Source organism: Centruroides vittatus, unplaced genomic scaffold (genome assembly GCF_030686945.1).
Source record: "Centruroides vittatus isolate TY-2023 unplaced genomic scaffold, ASM3068694v2 scaffold_373, whole genome shotgun sequence".
Taxonomy (NCBI): domain Eukaryota; kingdom Metazoa; phylum Arthropoda; class Arachnida; order Scorpiones; family Buthidae; genus Centruroides; species Centruroides vittatus.
The window spans coordinates 747421-774283 of NW_027122704.1; the positions used below are offsets into that span (position 1 = coordinate 747421).

A 26863-nucleotide genomic window follows, 5' to 3' on the forward strand; every position below is an offset into this window, starting at 1 on the left:
AAAATTGAAAATATTATATTAAACTTATGGGATTCTTTACCAAATAATTTTATGTCAATGAAGAAACTTGCTGATGCTCTTTTAACGATGTTTGGGTCCACATATTCGTGTGAAAAATTGTTTTCTTCAATGAATTTGGTAAAATCTACCGATAGAAATAAACTTGGAAATGAATTAACTGCGAAATGCATTAAAACAGTGATTCTCAAACTTTTTCGATCCACCGCCCCCTTTGTCCGTAAAGTTATACCCAACGCCCCCTAACTCATTTTCTCTTGTGTGAGAAAGAATTTCACACTTTGTGCCCTTACCGTACATTGTTCTCAACATCTGGAAACCATTAAACGCAATGTTTCCTCTTATCCATTTAACAGAGGGAAGGGAACGGCTGTCAGTGACCCCAACTTTTGCCTTTGGTCACCGTTCAGTACCCTGCCTCCAGCGCCCCCTAGATTTACACACCGCCCACAAGGGGGCGTTATCGCCAACTTTGAGAAACGCTGCATTAAACTAATGAATACAGAATATGAACCTAATATTAAGAAACTATTTGAACATAAACACAACAGATTTCTCATTAAATATACTTCAACTTTATTATACATACGCATACTTGTAACTATATCTATTAATAAATAATATTTCATAATGTATATGTGATTTTCTTTATTCCTTGTTCATTCAAATACTCGGTGCAGAGGCGACTGCCAACTGGCCATACTGTCACCTGGTGCGGTAATTCGTGGTATCACCCCATTGATATCAATTTTTTGACGCTATTATTTTATCCACAGTTTTTACTTTTTGATTTTTTGAAACCTTAAATCAAAGTCATGTGCCTTTACAGTGGTACAATTCTTACTTTCTATCTCCCAGAAAGATTAATTGTTATCACCCTTAATATCCTTAATTTTAGGTTATAGTTTTTTTGTCAAAGAAGTGCAAGAATATATGGAGTTATGGAAACGATTAATAGAAAATAGAAATTTGTTAAAAGTTTCACTCGTGGCTCGTTGGTCTAGAGGTATGATTCTCGCTTCGGGTGTGAGAGGTCCCGGGTTCAATTCCCGGACGAGCCCATTTTACTTTTATTCTTTCTTTAATATACCTTGATGTCTGTGCAGTATTTTCTCGCGAAAAAATTAGTCTCTGGAAAGTCCGTTTATTCTCATTTTCTCCTTCGTTTATATCAATACTTTTTAATCCGTTTCCTTTTGGATAAGTTTAGTACATATATTATACAATGGATGATGTGGTTAAATACGAGTAGAATATCAATTTCTTAGAATTACAGTACTTACAGAAATTTGCATGTAGATCGAAACAATGGTAATATTCGCGCTCTACGTATCAAAAGTGTAATCTGATTGGTGTCAAGGAATGTCTAATTTATAAATTATTAACTTTACTAGAATAATTAATGAAGTACTTTATTGCCATTAGTATCTTTAGAAAATATTTAGCATCAATTCTAATCTCGAAAACAGTAAAAAACGATAATAAAACTATACGAAGCGTTAGCTGGAAGCAGACTTGTTTTTCTCTTGAGTAATTATAGAGTTAAAAATATTTTTAAACTTTTTATTAAAGTATTGATAAAAATTTTGTGTAATAATACGAACAAAATCCGAGATGGATTAATCTATCGTCTTCAGTCGAAGAAGTAATTCGAAAGAATGTTTAACTTAAATTATAAACATCATCGTATGAGTGTAATTAAATGAGTTTTAACTTTATAATCCTTTATTATCGGGTGTAGTATTTCAAACACCCAAACAAATATCCAATTTGTTTAACAACGTACAATTTATTAATCAATTTTCTCTTCTATTTTTTAATGTAGAGAAAATTGATTAATAAATTGTACGTTGTTAAACCAATGGATATTTGTTTAAAATGGCTGTTTAAAATACTACACCTGATAATAAAGAATTATAGAATTAAAACTTATAAGAATACAGCTACCCTACAATGAAAGAAAGTAATTAAATGAGTTTAAATAATAACGTTTTATTTATTACTACATTCTTTGTAAATAATTGTTAATTGTTTTATTATACTATTTAATCTATATTTGCACTGTTCTAATATAAGTAAGCTGATTTAAATTAATGTTATCATTGTCAAAATGATAGATAATTTTATATAATAATTATTAATATACTCTTGCCAATTTTTTAAACAGTATAAAATAATGAACTAGGACAGGAGTTCAAATATTGACTAAGTCATAAACAATGCATGAATGAAAATTAATTAAAGTTTACTCTATTTACTTTGTTATTATTTTATTATTATTTTTTTTCAAACGTAAATGTATTTTTATTTTTTTGTATTTTTTATCCTTTTATTTTTGAATTAAAAATAAAAGAATGTTTCGTAGTGTTCTATAACCACTCAACGTAGCAACATTTGATAAGAAAACCTACAATACATGTATTAATAATTTTGACATTTTATAATATAATCCAAAATTCTTCCTATGCAAAGTTAGGAATAATACGTATATATATATATGTGGTGCCCGTCCCCCGCGCTAGCGACATGGTCAAGCCGAATGTCGTGCGCACCCATTCTGGCGCACGCGGGAAAAGACGAAGACGAAGCTTAAGCGCATTCTTCTCCCCCGAGGCGAAAAGAAGACGACGGTAAGAGTAGGAAAGGAAGAAGCTACGACGTGTCCGCCTCAAGACGATTTGTTAGTGTTCTTTGTGTTGTAACGTCCTCTGTATTATATTAAAGTGTGCGTTCTTATATGTTATAAGAAGTTCTTCGTGTTTTCTTAAACTGAGTTCTACATACGCCTCTTAACGCTCAGCTCAGCCATCCACAGACACCACATATATAGCATATTTTCCATACATTATAGTTTAATACATTTTCTTAAGTTCTATAATACGAATAATACGAATGACTTTAACAGATTGGATTTAGATTAATTAATATTTCATTAACAATTACATTTATCGAATGCTTATAAATTTATTTTAACATAAAATACTTATATATAGAGCTATAATTAGAACCGACGTAATAAGTTATACAATATATATACGACGTTTAATATCAGTTCCATTAATAGATCTAACTTAAATTAAGCATTTGCGAAACTTATAATAGTGCAAAATTTATATATAAAAGGTTTTCTATCTAATAATCATTTACAAATAGTAAAATATATATTAGTCTTTTTTCTTTAATAAGAAAATATATTTAAATACATGCCCTAAAATATCTTAATGTTGATGATTGAGATCAGTTTCTTCTGCTTGACACGCAAAAATAATTAAAAAATTTAAGTTTGTTAAAGTCTAAAGATTAATTACATAAATCATTAAATATATTTTGTACAGATGATTAATTAAGATCAGTCATAAATCTCCAGTATTGATTTTTAACTCTCTGAATTACCCTATGCTGTACTAATATTTATTCCTTTGATTTTGGCGCGTATATCAAATAATTTAAATATTATAGAACTATAATTAATATTCAAATATCATCCTGTAAGTTTATAAATGCCGACAGAATGATCAGTTTAAAATAATTTATAATTATGTACAGTTATATACAGTAGTTTATTAAAGTTTAATTTTAATAAATCAATAACTTGACATGCTGGAAACATCATTAATATTACTACGAAATAGGATAATTGTTGTGTTATTAAAAGACTAATATTAACAATAATCGTTTAATATTTTCAATTGCCTATACTTAAAACAATGTTGTTAAAATATGAAGATGCTAGATTTGTATACTTGAATACATAAAATGCTAATTAATGTGCAATAAAATCTCACTTCACTGATTTAAAAAATTAATTGTTAAATTAAAGTTAAACATTTAAAATATAAGCTTTTCAGATATATTTTAGGTACAAAAATGTATCTTATAATGTAAAAAATATAGTAATAAATCTATTCTAGAGTGCAATAAACATCCTTTCATTCCTTTAGTGCTCCAAGAACAGAAAAGAAACTCTTTGTTTATAAATATATATATATACATTTCTTATATAGAAGTACGTCTGATAAAATAATTATACAGAAAAAGATTAATATCTTTTTCAAACAAATGTTAAATACATATAAAAGATCTATAACAAGGAAATTATCTTGAACTTTAACTCATGCGAAGTTGGTAATTTCTCAGAAACTCCACCATCTCTGAGATATTATCGACTTCTCGTGTTATTATCGTGACTGACTTTTTGGCTTCTAGATGTCGAATACAATGTGAAAACAGAGATTTGCCAAATCTTTACCTCCATATTCATAGAGGATGTTCTGCATGACTTCCATTCCTATGCACGCTTAACATCTTCCTACAGAGTCGCAAACTCTCAAAAATTCCAGGTCTTTGTTTGTAAACGGCTGTTTACTAAGGTTTTTTTTTTTTTTTTTTTTTTACTCAGTGCGGCGTGTATCACTATATTTACCGAATGCTTTTTTTTTATTTTTGTATTCCTCACTCACTTCCTTTTTCTCGTATTGTTTAACTTATACGGTAGTTTCTTTGAATGAATCTACCCTTATACCTTTTTTTTATTCTAGGAAATGAATTTGGAACATCTTTTTGCCTCCTTTTAATCTCTCTTAACACCCTTTTTATAACACTGTGAATCTGAAAGTACTTTTTATTTCAGCATGTGATTGTAGTCATGGAAAAATTCATCATACATTGGTAATAGCTCAAATTTTGACTCCTTTTTTCATTTTTCGACGTTTAGACACTTCATAATCCCAAAAATTGAAAAAATCCCTTACAAAATTCTGTGTTTTGGTATCTATTTTGCATTACAACTCAGGACTAGATGAACCTAAAATTTTTAAACTGTTGTTGCTCAATTGAGACATTGATGTTATTAAATTTTGATAGTTAAAGACCGAGGGAGCGGGGGTTATGTGTCTCGAATACGATTCAATTTAATGGAAATTTTATTGGTTTTTGGCATTAAAATAAAATTAAAAAAAAAACTCATCCCTGCTCTCAAAAATAAGCCTTTTGCTTTTTTATAGCAATTAAAAATAATAAAATTATATTAAAATAAAATCTCATAACAGATGACATCACACACAATTTTGACTTTGATCTGGTATCTTAACGTTTTTTAAATAGAAAAATTTCTTATAATTTAACAAAATTACTCCTTTTAACATTTTATTATTATTATTATCTAAATTTTATATCGTGATATAATTGAAAATTATCAAACTTCTTAATCTCTTTAACCTCTTGTTCAAGTGCCAGAAAAGTCCAACAAAAGCTCTTGTCAGCTTCTTTTTAATATTCTATTCCAATTTTTACTATAAAATTTGAAACGTAAATGATTTAATAATGAATAATACATACTTTCAGCTCTTATAACACGGCATTGAATAATAATAATAATCTAAATTATAGCTATTATTTGACAATTTAGTACTTTGCCTTCAACAGTAAGCGATGAGAAACTTAGCCAACTGGCCCTCATTCGTATTACTTCAAATAGGTCAGAGATGGCAAACTTTTTTGAGTCCTCGTGCCATTTAGTAAGCATATTTACCCTTAAGGATACTTACTAAAACCTTGTCTAAGAAATCAGGTAGTAGTTAATCCGCACGGAATATATATAAATATTAAAATACAGGAACTTGGGAGCTTTCAATCTCAGGACTCAAGCATCCCTTTAATCTCCACGCGACCGTTCTCCAAACTCCGAATATATAGAATAAATCTATCGTGGAAGAATGTGAATATTACACGTAGATATTGTGTATTAATATTTCTGTTACGTAAAAGATATAATAAATAACTTATGCTATTCTGTGAAATATCTGTCAGGCTATTGATATTATTAAACACATATCGTTACTGTTATTACGTTAGCAATGTCAGTAGCAATATTGTTGATAAATATACTTCTAATAATATCATTTCATCAATTAACGGAGCAGTTAACGACAGCTTCAATTCTCGAAAATTAATGGTACGATAAAACAAATGTTTTAATAGATTTAAATATTTGTAAAAGTATACATTTAATGTTAAGATATTCAATACAATCAGAAAAATTAGTCTAAATATATATATTTCGCATTAATTAAGAACATTATTCTATATATTTTAAATCTAGACTAATTATAAACTTGAGATTGTGTAATTTTTAGCAGTTTGCTTAATGTCTTTTCAATCTAAAAAGGAAAGATCAATCAAACGTCTATTATAGATCTATCGCTTTATCTATGACATCTTAAACGTATTTCTAGGCCATTATACGCAATAGATTCTTTATAAATCCGCAGTGACCTTAATGATACTTGTATAATATATTTAAACTATGGCATATCGGAATCCCAATTTACTGTCTGGCTTTCTTAAAGGACATTCGTTATCTACATTTATTCAGTGTCTAATAAAATTAAGTTATTATTTTAAAGAAGTTCCCATAAAATAGGAATTATAATGTTATAACATCTTCATTTTATTTTATTTTTTAATGTTTAAATCTTACTATATTGTAGATGTAAATTAATAGCGTTAGTTAAAATACAAAAAAAAAATGTGATTTAAATAAGATATATTGCAGAAAAGCCAACACGTGTTAAGATAAGAATTGTAAACTTGTATAAATTTGACATTCATACATTTACAATGAACACAATTATTTTAAATCACGCTATTTACTAGTTTTTCTGATTTTTTGTAGTGTGTTTCTAGCGTCAATATTTTAAGTACTTGTTTTACGTGCTTTAAATTCTGTAAATCTGTTCCCATGGCATTGCACAGATAACATTGAACTGCCACATCGGATTTTGATGAAATTTAAGCTACTTGGAATCAGTAGCGCGTTATTCTATGGGCAAAAAGGGCAATTGTAGTAAGAATATCGAAATTTAAATTTGGGAACCCTAGATTGATGGTGTGGCATAGGTGGAGGGTGCACTGGCGCAGTGCAGAACTTGCCAGTGATTACGTTAAAAAATCGAAGATATAGGGAGTTTCCCCAAAAACTCCCCCAAAGAAAAATATTTGAAGTCAACACTGTACACGGGGCTTCCTAATACAGATTTGCCTGGGGTCCCATGAACAGTAATTTTACTGCACAAAAACATTATCGAATGCAGTATTACAATATTACTATTAATAAGAAATTTTAAGAATTCTTGAAAATTTTCGTTGTAGCTTAAAACTGTCGTCGGTAACGAACGATCGAGGCAGTAAGGTAGTAAGGCATCAATCGACCTGTCTGAGAGACCCAGGATCGAATCTGGATGGTCAAAAATCCACAGCCCAACATATCCACGGATATGTTAAGTCCTGTCTTTAATCACCAGGTTTTCCTTTTGTGGGCATGGACTAATCCACGATAGGTAAAATCAAGAGGTCCACAAACCAAAGAACAAAAAGTAAATAAAACGTATTAACGATTGAGAATTCATCTAAGTTTATGGAACCTACTAAAACCGAGTAAAGAGCGTAATTAATTTATTAACTTAAGATGAAATTTATATTGTAACAATAAAAATAATTCGAATTTTGCTGCTTAATAGAATAAAATCATTTAAAACAAGGGCTCTTGCCCGACTTTCCCAGCACTCGAACAGAAAATTAAAAAGTCCGATAATTTTCAATTATACTGGAATATAAAACTTAAATAATAATATAATAGCTTAAAAGGAGTAATTTTATTGAATTTTGGTTTAAAAATAAGTTTTAAGACACTGTGACTATGGCTCAAAGTTAAAATTATGTGTGGCGCCATCTAATGAGATGTTATTGAAAAAAATAGCAAAAAAAACGTTAATATTGTATTGAAACGTGGGATTTACGAAAAAAATTGAAACGAATACATTTATTTTTTGGTAAACTAAAAGCTTGGAGTAAAAAATATTAATAATTCGGAAATTTTTGATATGACCTCATTCCTTTTACTGTATATCTCTCGAACCAATGGTCGGATTTTCCTGAAAATTTTCTAAAACATTTTTCTTTAATACACAAACCTCCCTGAAAAATTTCAGAAATTTTTGGCAGAAGGCACAGGAATTATTAAGCTTCAAAGAGGGTAAACAAAATTGTGCCACACACACACACACGCACTAACATCCATACATGTCTTTTGCATTTCTCGACGTTTCAAGGTCCCTCGAGTCCAAAAATATAAAAATCTTGGGGGGTCATATTTCGATCGATCGCTATACTTCCCCTCTGCTATAGCTATTATCAATATGGCTTAACAGATAATAACTTTTGCTAAAATTCTACATTGCACTTTTAATGGCCTACTATAATATTAATCAGTAACTACAAACTAATTAGGATTATTTATTAAGAATATTCTATTTTTATTCTTTCATTTAGGGTAATCTAGAAACATTTATTTGATCTACAAAGATGTTGATAGGGGGAAAAAAAGATAAAAGTTTATTACATTTCCTTAGTTGGTGCGATCAGATAACACTTTCGTCTATTGAATTAGTTACTACGGTTATCTCGATTTTGCTTCCTAGTATCTTCACAGTTACAAAATGACAGATGAATACACTTTGCAAAGAGTTAGTAAAAGAGACGAAATGTATTGATTAACTTTGTATGCTCTACATATAATATATGCGTATAATTACGTAGAAAAAAAAAAATTTTGATTAATGAAAATGTCGATGATAGTGTCATCACGACATCATTAACATTGTTAGAATAAGATCATTAACTTTTTAATTCGTTTTATTTATCTACAAGAAAGCATGATTTACTGTATGGATCATATGTAACATTATTATGTATGCAGTACAGTATGGTTCTCCAAAATTTAAATCATTCATTAATTTATTGACGATGATTTAAATATAGAATAATTGAAAATTTAATAAAGTTAATATCTTTATTAGTAATTATATAACTAGGCCTACATAAATATATATATATATATATATTTCATTGCATAATTATTATACTAGAGAACCATACGCTAATTAAATGAGATGATGTACAACAACAGATGCTGTATAAAGAAACAAATTTAAATTACTAAAAGGTTTATTCATTAAGTTCGAATTCGGTTTTGAATAAATCAATATTCTTCGTGTTTTTCTATTAAATTTTCCATTAAATTTAAATATATTTCATTGCCTTTTTTTCCATATCACCTAATTTCTGTATTTTATATTGAAATTGACGTTTTGAATAAATATAAAATTATTGTTATTTATGTAATTTTTTTAATAATAAAAAATATGGAATTAAAATTCGAAAAAATCACTATATTTTCTTCATAATAGTTTCATTTCTCGTTTGTTAATCTAAACTTCTCGCTAATAAACATTTTAAAATGAATTTTTTCTTACTATTTAAAATTTTTAAACTATAAAACTAAATTTTTATACATTATAATTCCAATAAATAAATAAATAAAATACGTGATAATTACAAGAAAAATACATAAAACAATATAATTTGCATTGTTATAATTGAATGGTGATTTTCCCATGCCTACTTCTGTGCTTTAATCTCGTAATTCAAAAAATGCCTACTTCTGTGCTTTAATCTCGTGTTTTTATAAGTTTTATTATATATTTTTAATAAGTATGTTATAATTTAATTAGTTTATACTTTAAAAAATATTTTAAAATTTTTAATTACTTTTTTTCCAGAAAATCTCAAAGAGGAATTGTAGAAGAAAATCGTGTTTGTAACTTCATAAATATTTTATTTAAATTAACTTTCAAAAAATTTTATAATTCTTTCAACGTTTCAGCATAAAAATGAGAAATTCTTCCATTTTCTTACTTGTATTAAAGATGCTTACATAAATTCTTTGCAAAACTGGAAGATTTTCGTTGTTAGACTTATGATTGACATCTGTAGTGTGTATATGATCCTATACACCTTATTCTGGATGATAAAGTATTACTCTATAATATTATGACTTATTTAACTTTAAAGCTTCAATTTAAAATTCTTTACACAAAGAAAATAGAGAACACGTGGATGAAAAGAAAAAACAATTCTGATAGAAACGATCAATCTAAACTGTTAGCTGATGTAGTTAATCATTTAAAGTTTTAATCAAGTAACTTTCAAATATTAAGAAAGTGTCTTTAGAATTTTATTAATTTTAGATAAATAGTGTGACGTCTCTGTTATGGCCATTGAGGAAATCGATTGAAAAAGTCTTACACGACATAAACAAGGCAAAGCTTTTTTAATGTAAATTATATATTATCAGTTATAGATAAATGTCTGCTTTCCTTTGTTAGAGACGTGAAGATTTAAATAAAACATCAGTTTGGCTGGATGCTAAACTTTCTGATATCTCGAGTACAGTGTGTATCAGAAGTATAAATTTGTAATTTATACTGTCACTGACAACTAATGTTATTCCGCTACTGTTTTACAGATGAAACAAGTTGACTTGAACGTTATCAATAACAAAGAATCCAATTCTGTAAATGATTTTCATTAAAAGTATCCCGTTGCATTATTTATAAATACAGTTAACAAAACTTCTAACACAGATAAATGAAGAGAAAGTAACAAATAAACTTGAACAGCGAGTGACAACCTAAAATAGTTAAAAATTTCAATAATCCATACATGTATGAAGATTTATTTAGTTTTTTTTTTAATTTGTAAATTTATACATCAGCAAATTTGATTAATGAAAGACAAATGATTAAAATAATTAAATAAAGAATGTTGAATAAACTTTGTTTCTTTTCCAGTATTATTATAATTGTTATTAATATTACATTCTTCATTTATCCTTTCACACTTCGTTTACTTCCTATTTGCATCATTAATTTGTATTTATTTAATTAAAAATACATTTTTTAATCTCCCGTATACGAAGAAGCACATTTAATTGTATTAAAAATAGAATAAAATAAGCCATCAGTTTATTAATATTTATAAGGATTTTTTTTTAAATTATCGTACAGAATTGGATTTCGTTGAAAGTACTGAGTCTTAACTGTAGATTAAATTTCAAGAAACCATACTTTTTCGTTGTGGTATTGTATTGATTTTGTCCAATATTAAGAAAGTATAGACAACATATTGTCTAATATTGATCATTCTTCAAAATCGATGAAGACTTTGTGTGTTTGGTAGTGTGACTAAAGCAAAATTTAATAAATGTGTCACAAATCCTATGAATGACAAAAACAGTGTGGAACATCTTGTTGTTTTCTACTACAACACATGTTTCAGATATTGTTTCATTAAATTATACAAGGTTTACTGCGTGTAAAACAGTCAAAGGGAATGTTTTTTATCATTAAGAAAAATTGGAAAAATATAATTATCGAATATTCATTAACAATCAACTGTTAATTCTTTATTTATTTTTCATATTTTATATTAATAAATTACTTCGAAATTCATATTAAACAATATTAATATAAACGTAACAATTAGAATATGTAATTAATTTACAATTATTTTGATGTCATTTAAATGTAATAAGATGAACAGTTAATAACAAAGAGTGTACGTTACCGTTTAATTTTCCAACTAGTGAATTATTCCAAGTGCATATCCCTATCTATCGTATACTATTACATTACAAATCTATAAATCTTTATTTACTAGATCCAAACATTTGTTATTTTGTATATTCGACATATCATTGTTTGCACTCAAGTTTTAAAAACCATTTGGATAGCAAACTTTACGAAAAATCGATCTTGTTGACTTGTTCCACATGACATAAAGGGATATTAATCTTCTTCGATAAACCATGATGGAGAAGTAATCAATCCATCAAGAACTTTTTCATTAATGATTCTTCTAGCCACAGAAACAGACTGATCTAATGGAAAGTTTGATAATTGTATAGGCCTTACACTATTTTAAAAAGAAATATATATAAATATAAATAAATCAAACACAAATATCCACCTTTCAAAAGACTTTTATTATGGCTTTTTTTATTTTATTTTATTCTTCTTTCCCCATTATTTTTTTTGAACAATCAAACAGAAACCATTGAACATAGAAAGCACTTTTTTTGCTTTATTTTCTAAGGCTAATTTATATCACAGTGAAACAAGAAAAGACTTTTTCTTTTTCGATAGAAGGTAAAAAAGAAGTAGAGGACATAAATGGCAAAGACCTAATGGTCAGGAGAATGAGCAACTTCGGATCAATTATACAATTCGGCATTTTGGAAGCGTTAAACATCTCCCCTCCCGCTTATATTTTGGGCATAACTCGTTGTTTGAGCGTATTTTAACCGGCTAGAAACAGCAATAGCAAAACATTAACTGCTGAGATTTCATAGTAGTAAGATGAGAGAGAAAGAGTTGGAAAAAAACAAACTATATTTTCGTGGATTAGAGAAAGATGAAGATAACACCGATATATTTTCTTATATTTTTATATATATATATATCATATTTATATATATTTATATATTTTATATATATATATACGTTTTATATTAATATATTATTTATATTTATCGTAATATAATATTTATATTTAAGACATTTTGGCGACGTGACTGATCCCTCTACCTGACCTCGATAAGTTGAATATATCGCTCTAATAACTTGAGCAAAATACGTTGACGACAGCCAGAGAGAGAGAAGCATTGTTTTATCTTTTTTTAAACCTTTTTTTAAAATTACCTTAATGCTGATTTTGTGTGTTTGTGTGTGTTCGGTTTGTAGCTTTGCTTTTAACAATGTCCGATCACTCTCATTCGTTTCACTTCATCTTCCATTACTTAGTTTCATCATCTTGAGAGTGTTTGGCAAGTGCCAAGAGGATCATGGTCAGTTCTTTCTTGTTGATTTTTCCATCTCGGTTGAAATCACAACCTCGTAAAATAGCATCTTGGAAATCTTCCAAGTCTTGAGCGTCATAATCCTAAAAAGATGCGATCAATCATCATCACACTTTGATCCTTCCACGACTAGATAATATACTCGAATATTTAATATTTTTTGAGAAAGGAATAGATTAAAAGATGTCTTTAAACTTGAGTTAAATAAATAAAAATTTTAACAAAAAGTTTTTAATATAATTACCTTTTTCACTAATTCCAACAAATCTTTCAAGAATCCTTTTAACTCTTCGTTTTCAATTGTTCCATTTTTGTCCTGTTTAATTACGAAAATCACGTCAAAATATAAATTTTTAATTAAAATATCGGTAAACCCAAAAACGTAATATATATATTAATGAAATTTAACGATTAAAATCTAAGCACAATTTAAGAGAGTGACTTATAGAAAATCCATAAAATGGGAATTTGATGAAATTATCTGCTTTTGTAACGATCTAGAGTTTATTTCTCAGAAGAGTCGATACAATTCTATGACGTACTCAGGAATGCAAGAAGATAGCTGAAAGAGTTTAACTTAATGTTTCTTTGTTGAAGTAAAAAATTTAAAAATCTATTCCAAGAAAGAACATGGTGTAGTAAATTTAAATTACTCGCTATCAGAACACCATACTCGAATAAGATTTAGAACTAACACAAAATAAAACACTGCACTTTCTTTTCTAGTTTTATATGGAGAGAGATTTATCGTAACCGAAAGTAATTCAGATTAAACCAATAGTTTCTCCTCTTTTCTCATTTGAAGACTTACCCTATCGTAAAGAGAGAACACTCTTTCGATGTCTTCTCGGGTCAGTTTACTGGCTCCCTAAAAAAATACACAAAAAACTATATATAAACAAAGCATATCGTAATTAAATTTGTTATTAAAAATTATATTATTATCTATAATTTATCTAATTTTCTATACACAGGAGGCATAAAAATCAGTTAACGAAATACATTTTAAGAATGGTCAAAGCCGATATTACTTGCGTAAATTATGTTATTATTATTTGCACGTTTTTATATTTAAAATAAGATAGAAAGAAATATCTGAGCTGGAATTTGAAAAGTTTAATATGAAATCTGTTTTTCGCACAAGTAGCATTGTGTGCGTATAACAGAATCTATGTAGTTCATTGAAAAATAGAAAGGCGTATGATAACTTAACTAAAAAAAAGTTATCTTAAAAAATTAAAATCTTTTATAGATAACGTGTAATTATTTTACTGCAAGATTAGACGAAAAGAAATTTAACCAATAGCCCGCATCTCCAACAATCACCGTTGTTATTATTTTTCACTTTTCAACCAATCAATAGAATGAATTTACTTCGTTTCTAAAGGCTATTGTTTTCTGTTTATAACGTCAAAAATTTTTTAAAAAACATTAAAAATTAAAGCTTTCTTCCACCTTTTTATTCTTCCATGAGACATAGAATTGTATTATGTCCTATATAATACCATTATATCTAATTTTAGTGGAGTCGAAAACTGCTCCCGAAACTAAAAAACAAAAGTTTTCTCCAAAGATTACGTGATATAGGCCTATTTAAAATGTTTTCATACATTAATAACGAATAATTATGCAAAAAGTTTGGAAAAACCGATTTAAATCGTTACTATTAGTCTATAATAGAAGAAGCGTGAAAATCAAACTGATATAAATTAAGATTTTACATATTAAAAATATATACCGCACAATTAAAAATCTCGATTTAACATCATTATCTGAGCGCCTCTTAAATTGGCACTAAATCGAGTGTGACGCTAAACTGAAGTACGGTGCTTCAAACAAGGGGATAATGCGACCCTGTATAGAAATTATTTAAAAAATTTCAGTTTAAATTCTTGATATTTATTTTTCAACTTATTTGGAAAAGTTAAAAGAAAAATAAATAAATAAATAAATATCACATATAGCGAAGCAACAAGTTTCCTGTACTGTATTTGATAAATAAATTTTGAGTGTGACTCGAGTGTACACACAATTTCACATTCTTATTGGTTTCTTATTGAAACGGAAAGAAATAAACATGGTAAACAAGAAAGAAACTCTTAATCTAGTAGAAAGATTCATATAAATGAAAGATTCATAAAAATGAAAATAAATCTTTGAGGTAATATCCGTTCCAGAACCGTTCATCAGTTTTCGTTTCGCTACAGTGAAAAAGAAATTAGAATATGCAGTCACCATGAAAAGAAAACAGATGTTTAGTTGCAATTACACAATTTGATTTATCTCTGCTAAAAATCTAATTAAGAGAAAAATTAGATCTATTAAATTTGTTTAAAATTATTATTTCTATTTATTTAAATGATTTCTTTAAAGAGAAATTTAGCTAATTAATAAAACAACTGTAAAAAAACTACCGATTTAAAAAAAATTCTCTTTAGGATAATATGTAATAGCATTATTTTTTTAATAATTAAAATATGTGCTATAAAAATTTTTTAATAAAGAATTTTGATTATATATTATTTTTTTCTTGAATAGATAATTTAAAAGTGCTTAGAAAAGAGTATGTGCACGAAAAAAAAGTAAACGATCTCCGAAGTCTACTTCTTTCAATCCAGTTGAAGTAAACCTCTTTTTAAGATTAATGTGATTCGTGTGGAGGAGGGGGGAAAAATGTGTCAAAAAGTGCGTTCGGAATAAACTGGAAATCCCACCTTTCTGGCGATGAGGACAAGTTCTTCTTTCTGTAAGAGGTTCAATCTGATTTACCTTGTTAAACAGAGAATAAAGGCGAGTGGTTTCGTGCGAGGTGCTCGACATGCTATTTAAAATCGAACAACCTGCACGAAAACACTTGTTCTAAACATCTGAAACTCTTCTTTAATAATATATAAATATAACTTAGAATCATGCCTAACTTATATAGAAAAAGATTGACGTGAGTGAATTTGATAATTTTTTTATTTATTTATATTTTATACTAATTTTTAAAAATTCTAAATAAAATATTTTAGTAGTTACTATTCAGTTTTCAAACTAAAGGAAGTAGTTATATATAAATTATATTTAATGTAAGAAAGATTAAATAAATATAGGTTATATTTAATAAAGTTTTAAATTTTTTTGTTCTCATTTAAAAAATTGTATTCGTGATTGAAATAAATCATGTTCTAAATAAGTTATTAATATCTTTTTTTATGTTATAATAAATTGTTTTTTTCAAAAAGTATTAGTTTAAAATGCACTTATTATTTTTTAACAAATAGAAAAATAACTACATTTATTTTAGGAATATTTTTAGTTTATCAACTCTTTGTTTCAAGGATCGGCAATCCGTAGTTCGCGAACCACATAATCTACATACTTTCTTTTTAAGTTGCATTTAAAATAATTTATTCAGAAAATAAGAATAATATATAATTAATAATAATGTGCAATATTTATTTTTTTAGTAATAAGTAAAATAATTCGATAATTATGACATAAATAGACTAATTAAAGTAAAACTCTTCTGCTATAATTCGATTTACTCGGATAAATATAATACCGTAAGTCATAATAATTTAAATTTCTAACAAATACAACAATTTTTAATAACAAATCTACAACTTTCATTGATCGTATTCACAATTATAAGTTAACCAATTACCATTTACTTATAGTACAGTACGTGAACGCTTATTGGTTAACTTCCAACTCTTGATTCTTGGTTGTAAATATGACCGTAAAAGTGGGTTCCATTAATAATCTCAAGTTTAAATGCACTTTAATCTACAGTATTAGCCTCCACGTGTTCTACTATTGTAAATCTTTGAGGTAAATTGTCAGCTAAGTTAGGGTCCATTTACACACAACAGTGACGTACCGGCACAGTGACCGTTTGGTGCATAAACATCGATAAATATCACACATAGCCAATCAGAGTTTCATCTACGACACGTAATCTGTATTCTGTCAATCATACAAGTGTCGTACATGAAATTCTGATTGGCTATGTGTGATATTTATCGATGCTTACTGCACTGTGCCGGCACGTCACTGTTGTGTGTAAATCGATCCTTAACCGACCGATTTTGGGTGGTGATAATTTACTCTATAGATTAGCGAGGAAACAAGATGACTGACCAGCTTCAATTCCAATGTGTAGGCTATAACCTTTATTTAGAATATAAACTAAGTTTACCTTATATCAGCAGAATACTTTTAAAAAAGATCAGATCCTATAACGTGGTATAGGGATTTAAACATAAAAATCTAGTCGATGAAGTTAAGTGAATCATACTTTTATATAATATAATAGCCTAAATAAAGTACAGTACGTATGTTAAAATATTATCTATAGTATCTACCAAATCTACTAATACTTTATACATTTTCGTTTACACTCTAATCCGTTCCAGGCTTTCCTTAACTCGCTTTTCGTTCCTCCAATCTCCATTTTGTTTACAGTCACTTCTGGTAACACGACTGCGTAGTAAGAATTTTCCAGCTAACTGAATGATAACTATCTACCGTGTCAAACTCGTGTAACCAGCGTACTTATTCTTTAGATTAGTAACAAGATTAAATTTGAATATCATCATTAGAACAGTAGTTTACTTCACCATTAATGTTAACCGCATAGACCTAGTTTATATTAGTTCATAACAATGGATGAACTCGCCAAAACATCTTTATTTCCAAGTATGGTGGGTCAAGCCCATAATGGGTCCAGGGCGGGACAAACTGCTCATGAAAAATTCTTGGTGTTTTATACCTTCAAAGTACAGTATAAGGTTAGGGAACGTAAGACATATTTGACATATTTTAAACATTTTTCAGAGTTTTTGAGCATTGTAAGCTCAAAAATTAGTGTATCTCAGCATTTTTGAACTTTGTCCCCTTTCTAGTTTAATATTTTTATATGGCCTCCCATAATAGTAGCTCATTCTGATAGATTTTTGCATTGCAGATGGCATTATTAATGTTAAATCATGTATTTTTCAACCTTCAAATTCGAAACGTGTGTACAGTACATACTGTATTACTATATACTATTGTTGTTTTTTAAAACACTTAAGATTAGTTCCACACTCGATTTTACGCCAGTTTCAGAGGCGAACAAATGATGACACTAAATTTAAGTTTCACGGTATATGAACTCTATACATACACCTACATGTAAAACTACTTTAGTTTCATTTTAAAATTATATTTAATATCAATATAAAGTAAAAAATTAATCTAAAAAATTTTTTAAAAATTTAATTTAAAAGTTTTATAACTACGGGGAAGTTTTTATATTTTATAGCGGAAGGTTTGTTTGTTTAATTAAAACATTGCCAGTGCATGCGATAAATCTAAGGAAGTTGCTAAATGTAAGAAGTTTTAGTAGTAGAAGTGTATCTAGGAGGCACTTCCGGAATCTCGACAATACGAGGTGCTTTGAAAGTTAATCTAAGGTGTCGCTGTCTTTAGTTTACGAGATTTTCTAACGTCATTTCAGTTCTAGATTAATTCCCCAACATTTTATAACTTTGTTAAGAGTAATTTAATTATTCAGGTTCAAAAAGTCATATATTGTCGTGTGAATGATTTTTTCGAAGTTTATATTTGATATTTTAGCGAGGTTAAGGCCGACGTTTTAAACGCGAAAACGTGTACGTCGGACGTTCAGCGCCGCCTTCCTGTAAGCCTAGACAATGGAATTTGGAATGTCGAGCATGATTCCACTGACTTTCCAAACGCCATTGTCAAACTTCTAGGCTTACAGAAAAGCGGCGCCGAACGTCCGACGTACACGTTTCCGCGTTTAAAACGTCGGCCTCAACCTCACTTTTGTCGTTTATTTTTGTAATGGTGGAGTTTGGAAAACATCAACAATTATCTTGGAAAAAGTGTACTTCAGGGAATTTTTTCATTTTTTAGTATCGCAATTTCCCGAATTTAATTTTGACAAGAGAATTTCATTAGTTGGTATGTCTGCCATAAAGTTTGGTACGCAACCCGCAGTGCAGATCGTTCGCAATGTGATGACCGTCCTAAATGAAATTATCGAAGGGATCGTGATTCTGTTTCTTTTCGATGTCATAAATGCAAAATTAACAGTTTGTCATTTGAAGTAATTTTTAAACGTAAATTTGAGAAAATTTCTTGGGGAACTATTTTTTCGTTTATTTGGCATCTAATTTTCATAGAATGTATAGTACAGTCACCTGTTTGGCTGTGGACGTGAGTAGTCGAATAGCTATTGACTGGGCGAATTTCATGCTACACATTATGATGGTTTCATAGTCTAATTTTACCTGAATGAAAATTGGATGGATCTGGAAAGGTTGTCGAAATCGACGAGATTGTTGTGAGCAAAAGGAAAAAACTAGGAGAACGGTTCGACCTGTTTGTTTAGCGTACGAGTAAGGTTTATCTAGGAGCAGGACGTGTTTCAGTTTGCAAAGAGCCAGATATTGTACCTTCAGCCCCAAAAGTAAATACCAATAAATCCGAAAATCGTAAGAGGAAGAATGTAAACACGTGTGTTAAGAATGCGGTAAAAGTTTCTACGATGGAAAAAGATGAAGTTACAAAAGAATCATCCGAACCGTGTTCTTTATCGAATAAATCAAAGAAAAGGAATTAGAAATATGTCAACGGTGAATGAAAGATTTTTTTTTTTTTTTAAATGCCGGTGTAGTAAGTATCTGCGCCGATCGCCATCTTGTTTGTGAATGCGACGTCCTCAAACAAGATGGCGAGCGGAAGTGCCGCCATAGGGACTACCTAAGTGCAATTTTACTGTTTTAGCATTCAAATTTCATTTATTAACAAAAATTGGTTATATTTTTTAAAATGTGTTGAATGAATCGGAGATGTATTAGGTAAAACACTTTTTGATTATTTTAAAAGCTTTCTGTATCAATTGGATAAGCTTAATGTGAACTTTCCTTGAAAACCTTAAGTATGTCTTGTTAAAAATTTATGTAAATTAATAAAAATAATTATAAGATTATATTGATATAATTGTACAGTACTCTGAGGTGGGGATTTTTATTTCCGAAATGCACTCGTATGTGAAAACTTAATACTTGAAAATAAAGGGTTTTTTTGACAAGTTTAACCGCTGTTATATTGAATCATGTCCATACGGTTAACAAGGCTAACTTTATTTCATAGGTAATTATTCTTTAGTTTAAACGGTAACTCGTACAATCTGATCTAAGTTAAACGTTTGATGTTTTTGATGACTTTTAAAAGCATTTTACATAAAGTAAGCAGTTTCAAAAATACTAAAGATTACACTGAACTAACATCTAACATTATGGTTAATGTTACCTATGGTTCCAAGATGGTGGCTCGTCTGATTCCAGCAAGGAAACAGTGGGGACGCACGTTCTAACCTAACCTAACCTATTCTAATAATTTTGTTGGTAATAATTATGGTAATTTATTAGAATAGATTAGGTTAGGTTAGGACGTGCGTCCCACTGTTTCCCTTCTTCTATTTGCTGGAATCAGAGACGATCCGCCATCTTGGAACCATAGGTAACATTAACCAAAATTATTTCGTGTGTTTTTTACTTAGCTTTGGAAAATTATTGGAATTGAGAAATTTAAGCAAGAAGTTTAGTTTTACTATCCAATGGCTCCAAAATAGTCTTTTCCTCTCCTTCCAAGTTTCTCCAAGGACTTAAATTCATCGGAAAGATGAAATGCATTTATGTAATTTTAGAATTTCAAATAATATTTTGTTGTTCTAATCAGTATGCTCTACAGCTCTGTTAAAGTCCCAACCGCGTCATTCGGTCCTAGAATTGTACCAGATTTTTCCCCCAACTTTCAGAAAAAAAATCATTATAGTGATTCGGGGAAGATGCCTAACGTTTTGCTTATGAAGGAAATTATAGCGATAATTTGGGTTTTGGAGGCCTCTAACGAAAATATCATATTCTTGAGCATGTTTTTCGAATAAAACTTTGGAGTATATCAAAAATAATTATGTATTGTGTTTGCAATGACGACTTTTTCACTGTCCGGCATTTTAGGCATCTCACCTCAAGTATCCGGGTAAGATGCCAAATGCCATTAGAGTAAGATAACAAATATAATTGCACAAAATTAATTTTCGAATATCCTAACCAAATTTAATTTATTGCATATGTAGTACAAAGAACTTCGTAGTAAGTATAACAGCGCAGTATAAGTATTGTTAAGTTCCCGCCCGTTCTAACGTGCTCTAGCTGAAAGCTTTTTTCAGTCCAAAAACCTTTTTGAGAAGTCCTTATATAATTTCTATGCATATCCTGCAATAAAACGAGAAAACAAAAAATTTATTAAAAATGGGCGTATTGGAATTCAATTAACTCAAAAAATAGGCATGTTACCCCAAGAAAAATGTGGCATCTTTCCCATTTGTTGGGGTAAGATGCCTGGTAGAGTCACGTGTTCTAGCATGTCCGATCGGGATCGGCGGTAGCTGACAATGGAAACTTTAGAACCTTAACTACATCACACATTAATTGTTTTTTCGCAATTTTTAATAAATTATACTTTAACTTTTAGTTTTAAAATGACTCTAGAAACACTTCACAACAAAAACTTCGTTCTCATCTTGCTTTTATTCTTCTCATATGTAGAAAATGGGGTAACGGTAGCCAACTACAGCTTTCCGCACTCAATATTGGCCAAACGATTCATCATACAAACACATTACAATATCTGACGTCACCGTTTGAAAATAACAAAAATTAGGCATCTTCCCCCGCTTACCATCTTACCCCGAATCACTCTATTACTTTGATAGTAGGGAAGGTGATGCAAGATGGGGCCATGGGGTAAAACGGGGACGTCTGTTTATCCGTGGTTAACGCGCTTTCATCTAGCTGTTATTTGGGGAACTAAATGTCAACCTCAAAAGGGATCGCGGAACGAGAGAACGTCCGAATCGCTCTCGTTGTTTGGAAGTAAGATAGTTTTCCACGTTTCAGCAGTACTTCATCTAATTTTACGCCCGCTACAAAGTTTCTACAAAATAAGTATTATTGTAAACTTTTACATTACCTTTTAGATGAAGATATTATGGTATTCGAAGTAACCTTTAAGACTAAAATTGTTTAGTTTTGAAATAAAGTTGACCCGTGTTTTCAGTCAGTATGAAAAGTGCACGTTGGGGCAAGATGGGTGCCCCACTCAGGTTGGCCATGAATTCTGCTGCTGGCTAGAGGCACTGAATATAGTGCAGTGAACTAGTTTTAAATTCGTTGTCATTGATAATTCTATATCACTTTTTCGAATATATAAAATAATAATTTTAAAAATGATCTTTTTATAGAAAATGAAATATTTCACTTTTAAATCATATCTAACTGTAATAAATTTATACAGTATATACTGTATTACTTTATTATTTATGTTTTTACGTTTTATTTTATTTATGAAAACATTTTTTAATTTAAATACTATCTTAACAAGAAATAAATTGTGAGATAACAATCGAAATAAAAATTTTTTTTTTACGAAAAAAATATCGTCTGCTTACAAAATAGCGAAACTGAGCATGCGCGAAGTGACAGTATCGTCTGGTAAAGTAAAAAAGAGTAAGTTCAAACTTTTATATTTATTTATTCGGAAAATAATAATAAATGTAGCCGTTGTGATAAATGGGCGCACTGTTCTTGTGCCAATATTGAAAAAAACGACAGTTTAACTATTTTAATTTGTCCTTCTTGTATATAAAAATAATATCTTTATCTTACCCCACGGGTGGGGCAAGATGGTGCATTTAAATATAATTTTAAAATATTAAATTTTCTTGTTTTTAAAAACGTTTTTCAAAAATTAAATTTTGTATTATATATTACCAAATGTTGTAGTTGCTGAAAATAAAAAAAAATTATTGTTCTCATTAAAGTGGTTGCCATCTTATGACTTTTCAAACCTTAACGTTCTCATCCTGCCCCACCTTCCCCTATTATACATTTGAGAATAATTGTTTTCAATTATTTATAGAAAAAAATATTTTAAACTCTTTTCGAATTATTAGAAAACTAGCAGGTAGGCCCGGCGCTGCTCGGGCAAAAGTAACGATAGCGAAGATTAAGATTATTACATTATAGTCACAAAAGAAAGAGAGTAATTTCATCAACAAACTAAGTATTTCTAAAGAAAGATCGAATTTGAAAATCGAACGTTCTAATATTGTTCGATATTCTGACGTGTTCTGATTATATCGTTCGATTTTCATCGAATGTTCTAAAGAAGAAAAGTCGAGAAAAACTAAACTAATCTGTTTAAATTTGAAAATCGAATATGCTCTAACATATTACCTTTTTTTTTTTTTTTCTCCAGCGCCCGTTTCTTCTCCATCTGCGTCTTGCACGTCGCTTTCTCTTAACACTTTTATTGTTACGTAACACTTTCATCGTTGATGGAAGTGTTAAGCCTTAATCCTGTCCCTCTCCCCATAGGGAGGAATTTCGAAAAATCCCTTCGTAGTGTGTTCTCGTGACGTCACCTAACTATGTACCAAATTTCAACTTTCAACTCTCAACCGTTTGGGCTCTTAACATTTCCATTGTTACGTAACACCTCCATTGTTAACACTTCCATTCTTAACACTTCCATTGTTGAAACTTCCATTGTTACTTCACACTTCCATTGTTACTTCACACTTCCATTGTTACTTAACACTTCCATTGTTGATGGAAGTGTTAAGATTTAATCCTGTCCCTCTCCCCCGTGGGGAGGAATTTCGAAAAATCCCTTCTTAGTGTGCGTTCTCGTGACGTACCCTAACTGTGTACCAAATTTCAACTTTCAACTCCAAACCGTTTGGGCTCTGCACTGATTATTATTATTATTATGTTGGGTTAAGTGAGATATACTCGGTTAACACCGGTGGCTGTGTACTATGCCGGACCAAAGTCAAGGCATAGTAACCAAAACAGAAATTAAAGAAGTGTATCAGTGTGTGTGTCTGTATTCAGGAATTTTCTCACAATATGACATGTATTCAATATAGTGGCCTTCTGTAGTGTGATGTATGTGTTTCTATTCAATTGTAATGTGCCCAGGCTTTTTGTGTAGTGTGTGTGGTATGACACCTGTAGAGGAGAGAACAACAGGTACAATAAGCACCCTATCCATCCTCCACAGATGCCTTATTTCCTGGGCAAGTTCTGTGTACTTGCTAATTTTTTCAGTGCATGCGTTTTGTATATTGTGAGTGTTTGGAATGGATATGTCTATAATGTATGTGATTTTATTGTGTTTGTCAATGAGTGTGATGTCTGGTCTGTTGTGGTAAATTGTTTTATCTGTGATTATGGCTCTGTCGTAGTACATTTTGTGCGTGTTGTTTTCCAATACTGTCTGTGGAATGTATTTGTAAGTATGGTTCGTGGATGTCTACTAATTTGTGTTTCTTGCAGCTCTTGGTGTATTATATTTGCTACTTGATTATGTCTGTGTAAATAATCTGTTTGTGCCAAGAGCTTGCAACCAGAGGTGATGTGTTGTATAGTTTCTGGCATGATGTGACATTTTCTGCATGTGTCATTTGTGAGTGTTGCATCTTTGAGTATGTGTTTTCTGTAGTTTTTTAGTATTTATGACCTGATCCTGTATTGGCAATCATGAATCCTTTCCGTCTCCCCAAAGAGGCATCCCCGATGCTAACCAGCTGTTTGACGCAGTTTTGTCAACAAAATCCTGGGCCAGGATCGGTAAGGATGCTGCCATGGAGTGCCTTTCGAGCCCACGATTGCTTAATGGTGTCTATGCTTTTTATATGTTGTGTTGTGTCCATATGATGTGAGTGTAAGTTTAATGGTGTGTTAATTCGAGTCTGCTAGAGTTACTGCTTTATGTAATTGTGATGTTTCTTGTTTTTTTGTAGAAAAACTCTCGCAGTGACTGTATTTGTTTGTAGTGAAGGTTAACTATGTCAATCAGGCCACGTCCGCCATCTTTACGTGGAAGGGGTTAATCTTTCTGTGGCAGATTTAGGATGATGTTGTTTATGCTTAGTAAGTGTTGTTCTTGTTTTCCTTTGGAGTTGCTCAAGATCAGTGTGAGTCCAATGTATAACTCCAAAAGAATATGTGAGTACTGGGATGACATAATGTGTTTATTGCTTTAACTGTGTGTTTTGCATTTAATTGTGTTTCTGAGAATAGCATTTAACCTACTTTGGTATTTTTTAATTAATCTTTTGCTTTATTTGTGTATGTTCTGTTAGTTTGGCCTGTTGGAATCCTAAATACTTGTAGAACTCGCCCTCTTCCATGGATTCAATAAGGTCTCCATTTCCAAGTGCAAAATCTTCTTTCTTCAGGATTCCTTTTTCTATGTGAACTGTTTTGCATTTATCTAGGCCAAATTCCATTTGTATGTCCTTGGTGTATGAATGTGTGATTTGTAGGAGTTGATGAAGTTGTTTTTGTGTGGATGCATAAAGTTTTATGTCATCCATGTACATGAGATGTGACAGTGTAAACTGTGTTGTTTTTTTTGTGTCTGATATTGTAACCATATTGCGTGTTGTTTAACATGTTGGATAATGGGTTCAGGGCTAAGCAGAACCAGAGAGGACTCAAGGAATCTCTCTTGAAAAATTCCTCGCCTAATAAAAATTTGGTTTGTTTGTATGGAAGTGTTACTGAACCCTGAGATGTAGTGTTGTTCTCCAGTGCTGCATAGTGTTTTGAAAGAATGCAATGAGTGATGGATGTATTTTGTACATGTGTAGGATATGTAGCAGCCAACTGTGTGGAACACTGTCGAATGCTTTTCTGTAGTCTATATATGCCATGTGTATGTTTCTGTGTTGTCTGTGTGCTTGCCGTAGAATGACTGAATCTATGAGTAACTGTTCTTTGCATCCCCTGTGGTTTCTACGACAACCTTTTTGTTGTTCTGTTAGAATGTCGTGTTCTTCAACATGTTTGTATATTTTGTTTGCAATACAGGATGTCAATAATTTGTAGAGTGTTGGAAGACATGTAATTGGTCTGTATTGTGTGGGGTCTGTGGTTTTGTTGTTTTTTAGGTTTCATGTAGGTGATGCCCTGAGTAAGAAAATTTGGCATGTCTTGTGGATTGATGATGATGTGTGTTAGAGTGTTTAGCTAGTTCCTGGTGCAGTGATGTGAAACTTTTTGTACCAGAAATTGTGAATGTTGTCTACACCAGGTGTCTTCCAGTTGTGTGTTCTGTTAACAGTGTATTGGAAATCATGTATGTTTATTTCAACACAGGGCATAGTTGGTATGTTGTGCAAGTTTCTGTTCTCCTCCTCGATCCAGCCTGCATCAGCATTGTGCGTGACAGCACTGGACCAAAGAGAAGACCAATATGTTGTGAGTTCTTCTTCTGTTGGTGTGCCACTGTGCTGTGTAACAGTGTTTGCTTTGTTATTAATTTGTCTGTAAAAGAGTTTTTCATTGTTTGTAAATAATTTATTTTGTTGTTTTCGTAGTGTACATGTTTTGTATCGTTTGAGTCTACGTGCTTTGGCAGCAAGTTTTTGTTTTAGTGTATCAATGTATTCTGTAATGCGTGTGTTGTGATGTTCATGTTTTGTGTGTGTTTTTATTTTCTTGAAAATGTTTTTGAGCTGTTTCCTTAATTTGGGTGTTATGTTGTTTTTAGTGTATTGTGTCAGCCTGCCTAATTGCTGTCTAATGTCATTTATTTGTGTTTCTATTCTTCTCTGCCAGGCAGGCTTGTGATAGAATTGTGTTTTCTGTGTATTTGTCTGTGATTGTACTTTCAGTCCATGGTGTGTCACTACTGTGACTGCCCCAGCATAAACTAATGTATGAATGTCTGAGAGTGTAGAAATTGAATGAATGTAGTGTGGTAGTAAGTGAGTGTTTACATAATTTAGTGTTTTTCCTACTTCCTTTGACGTGTTGATTTTTGGTATTCGTGGTCGTTGTGTGGGATCTGTACCTGTATATTTAGTGAGTGTTTCCTGAAATATAAGTGAGAGCGTATTAACTAAATCCAAGTCTATGTTATCAGTGATGGATGAGGAAGTGTCTGTAGTATCATTAGTGGTAATTGTTGTATGTGTGTTATTATCAATGCTTGTTGCTGGATTATCCTGACAGGTTA

The 26863-nt window shown here is 30.3% G+C and overlaps 1 protein-coding gene and 1 non-coding gene across 2 annotated transcripts in view; one reads left to right on the plus strand and one right to left on the minus strand.

The window, feature by feature from the left end:
- Positions 1 to 1007: 1007 nt before the first annotated feature.
- On the plus strand, positions 1008 to 1079 carry TRNAP-CGG (transfer RNA proline (anticodon CGG)). The gene has a single exon. It is a non-coding gene; the product is annotated as a tRNA-Pro (tRNA).
- A 10799-nt stretch (positions 1080 to 11878) lies between these two features.
- Cbp53E (Calbindin 53E) overlaps positions 11879 to 26863 on the minus strand; it is a 45023-nt gene continuing 30038 nt past the window's right edge. The window contains exons 9-11 of the mRNA XM_067286582.1: positions 13584 to 13640; positions 13017 to 13088; positions 11879 to 12855 (exon numbers count right to left, since the gene is read on the minus strand). Coding sequence (XP_067142683.1) covers positions 12709 to 12855; positions 13017 to 13088; positions 13584 to 13640 — 276 coding nt within the window. The 3' untranslated portion in view covers positions 11879 to 12708. The remainder of the gene's footprint in view (positions 12856 to 13016; positions 13089 to 13583; positions 13641 to 26863) is intronic.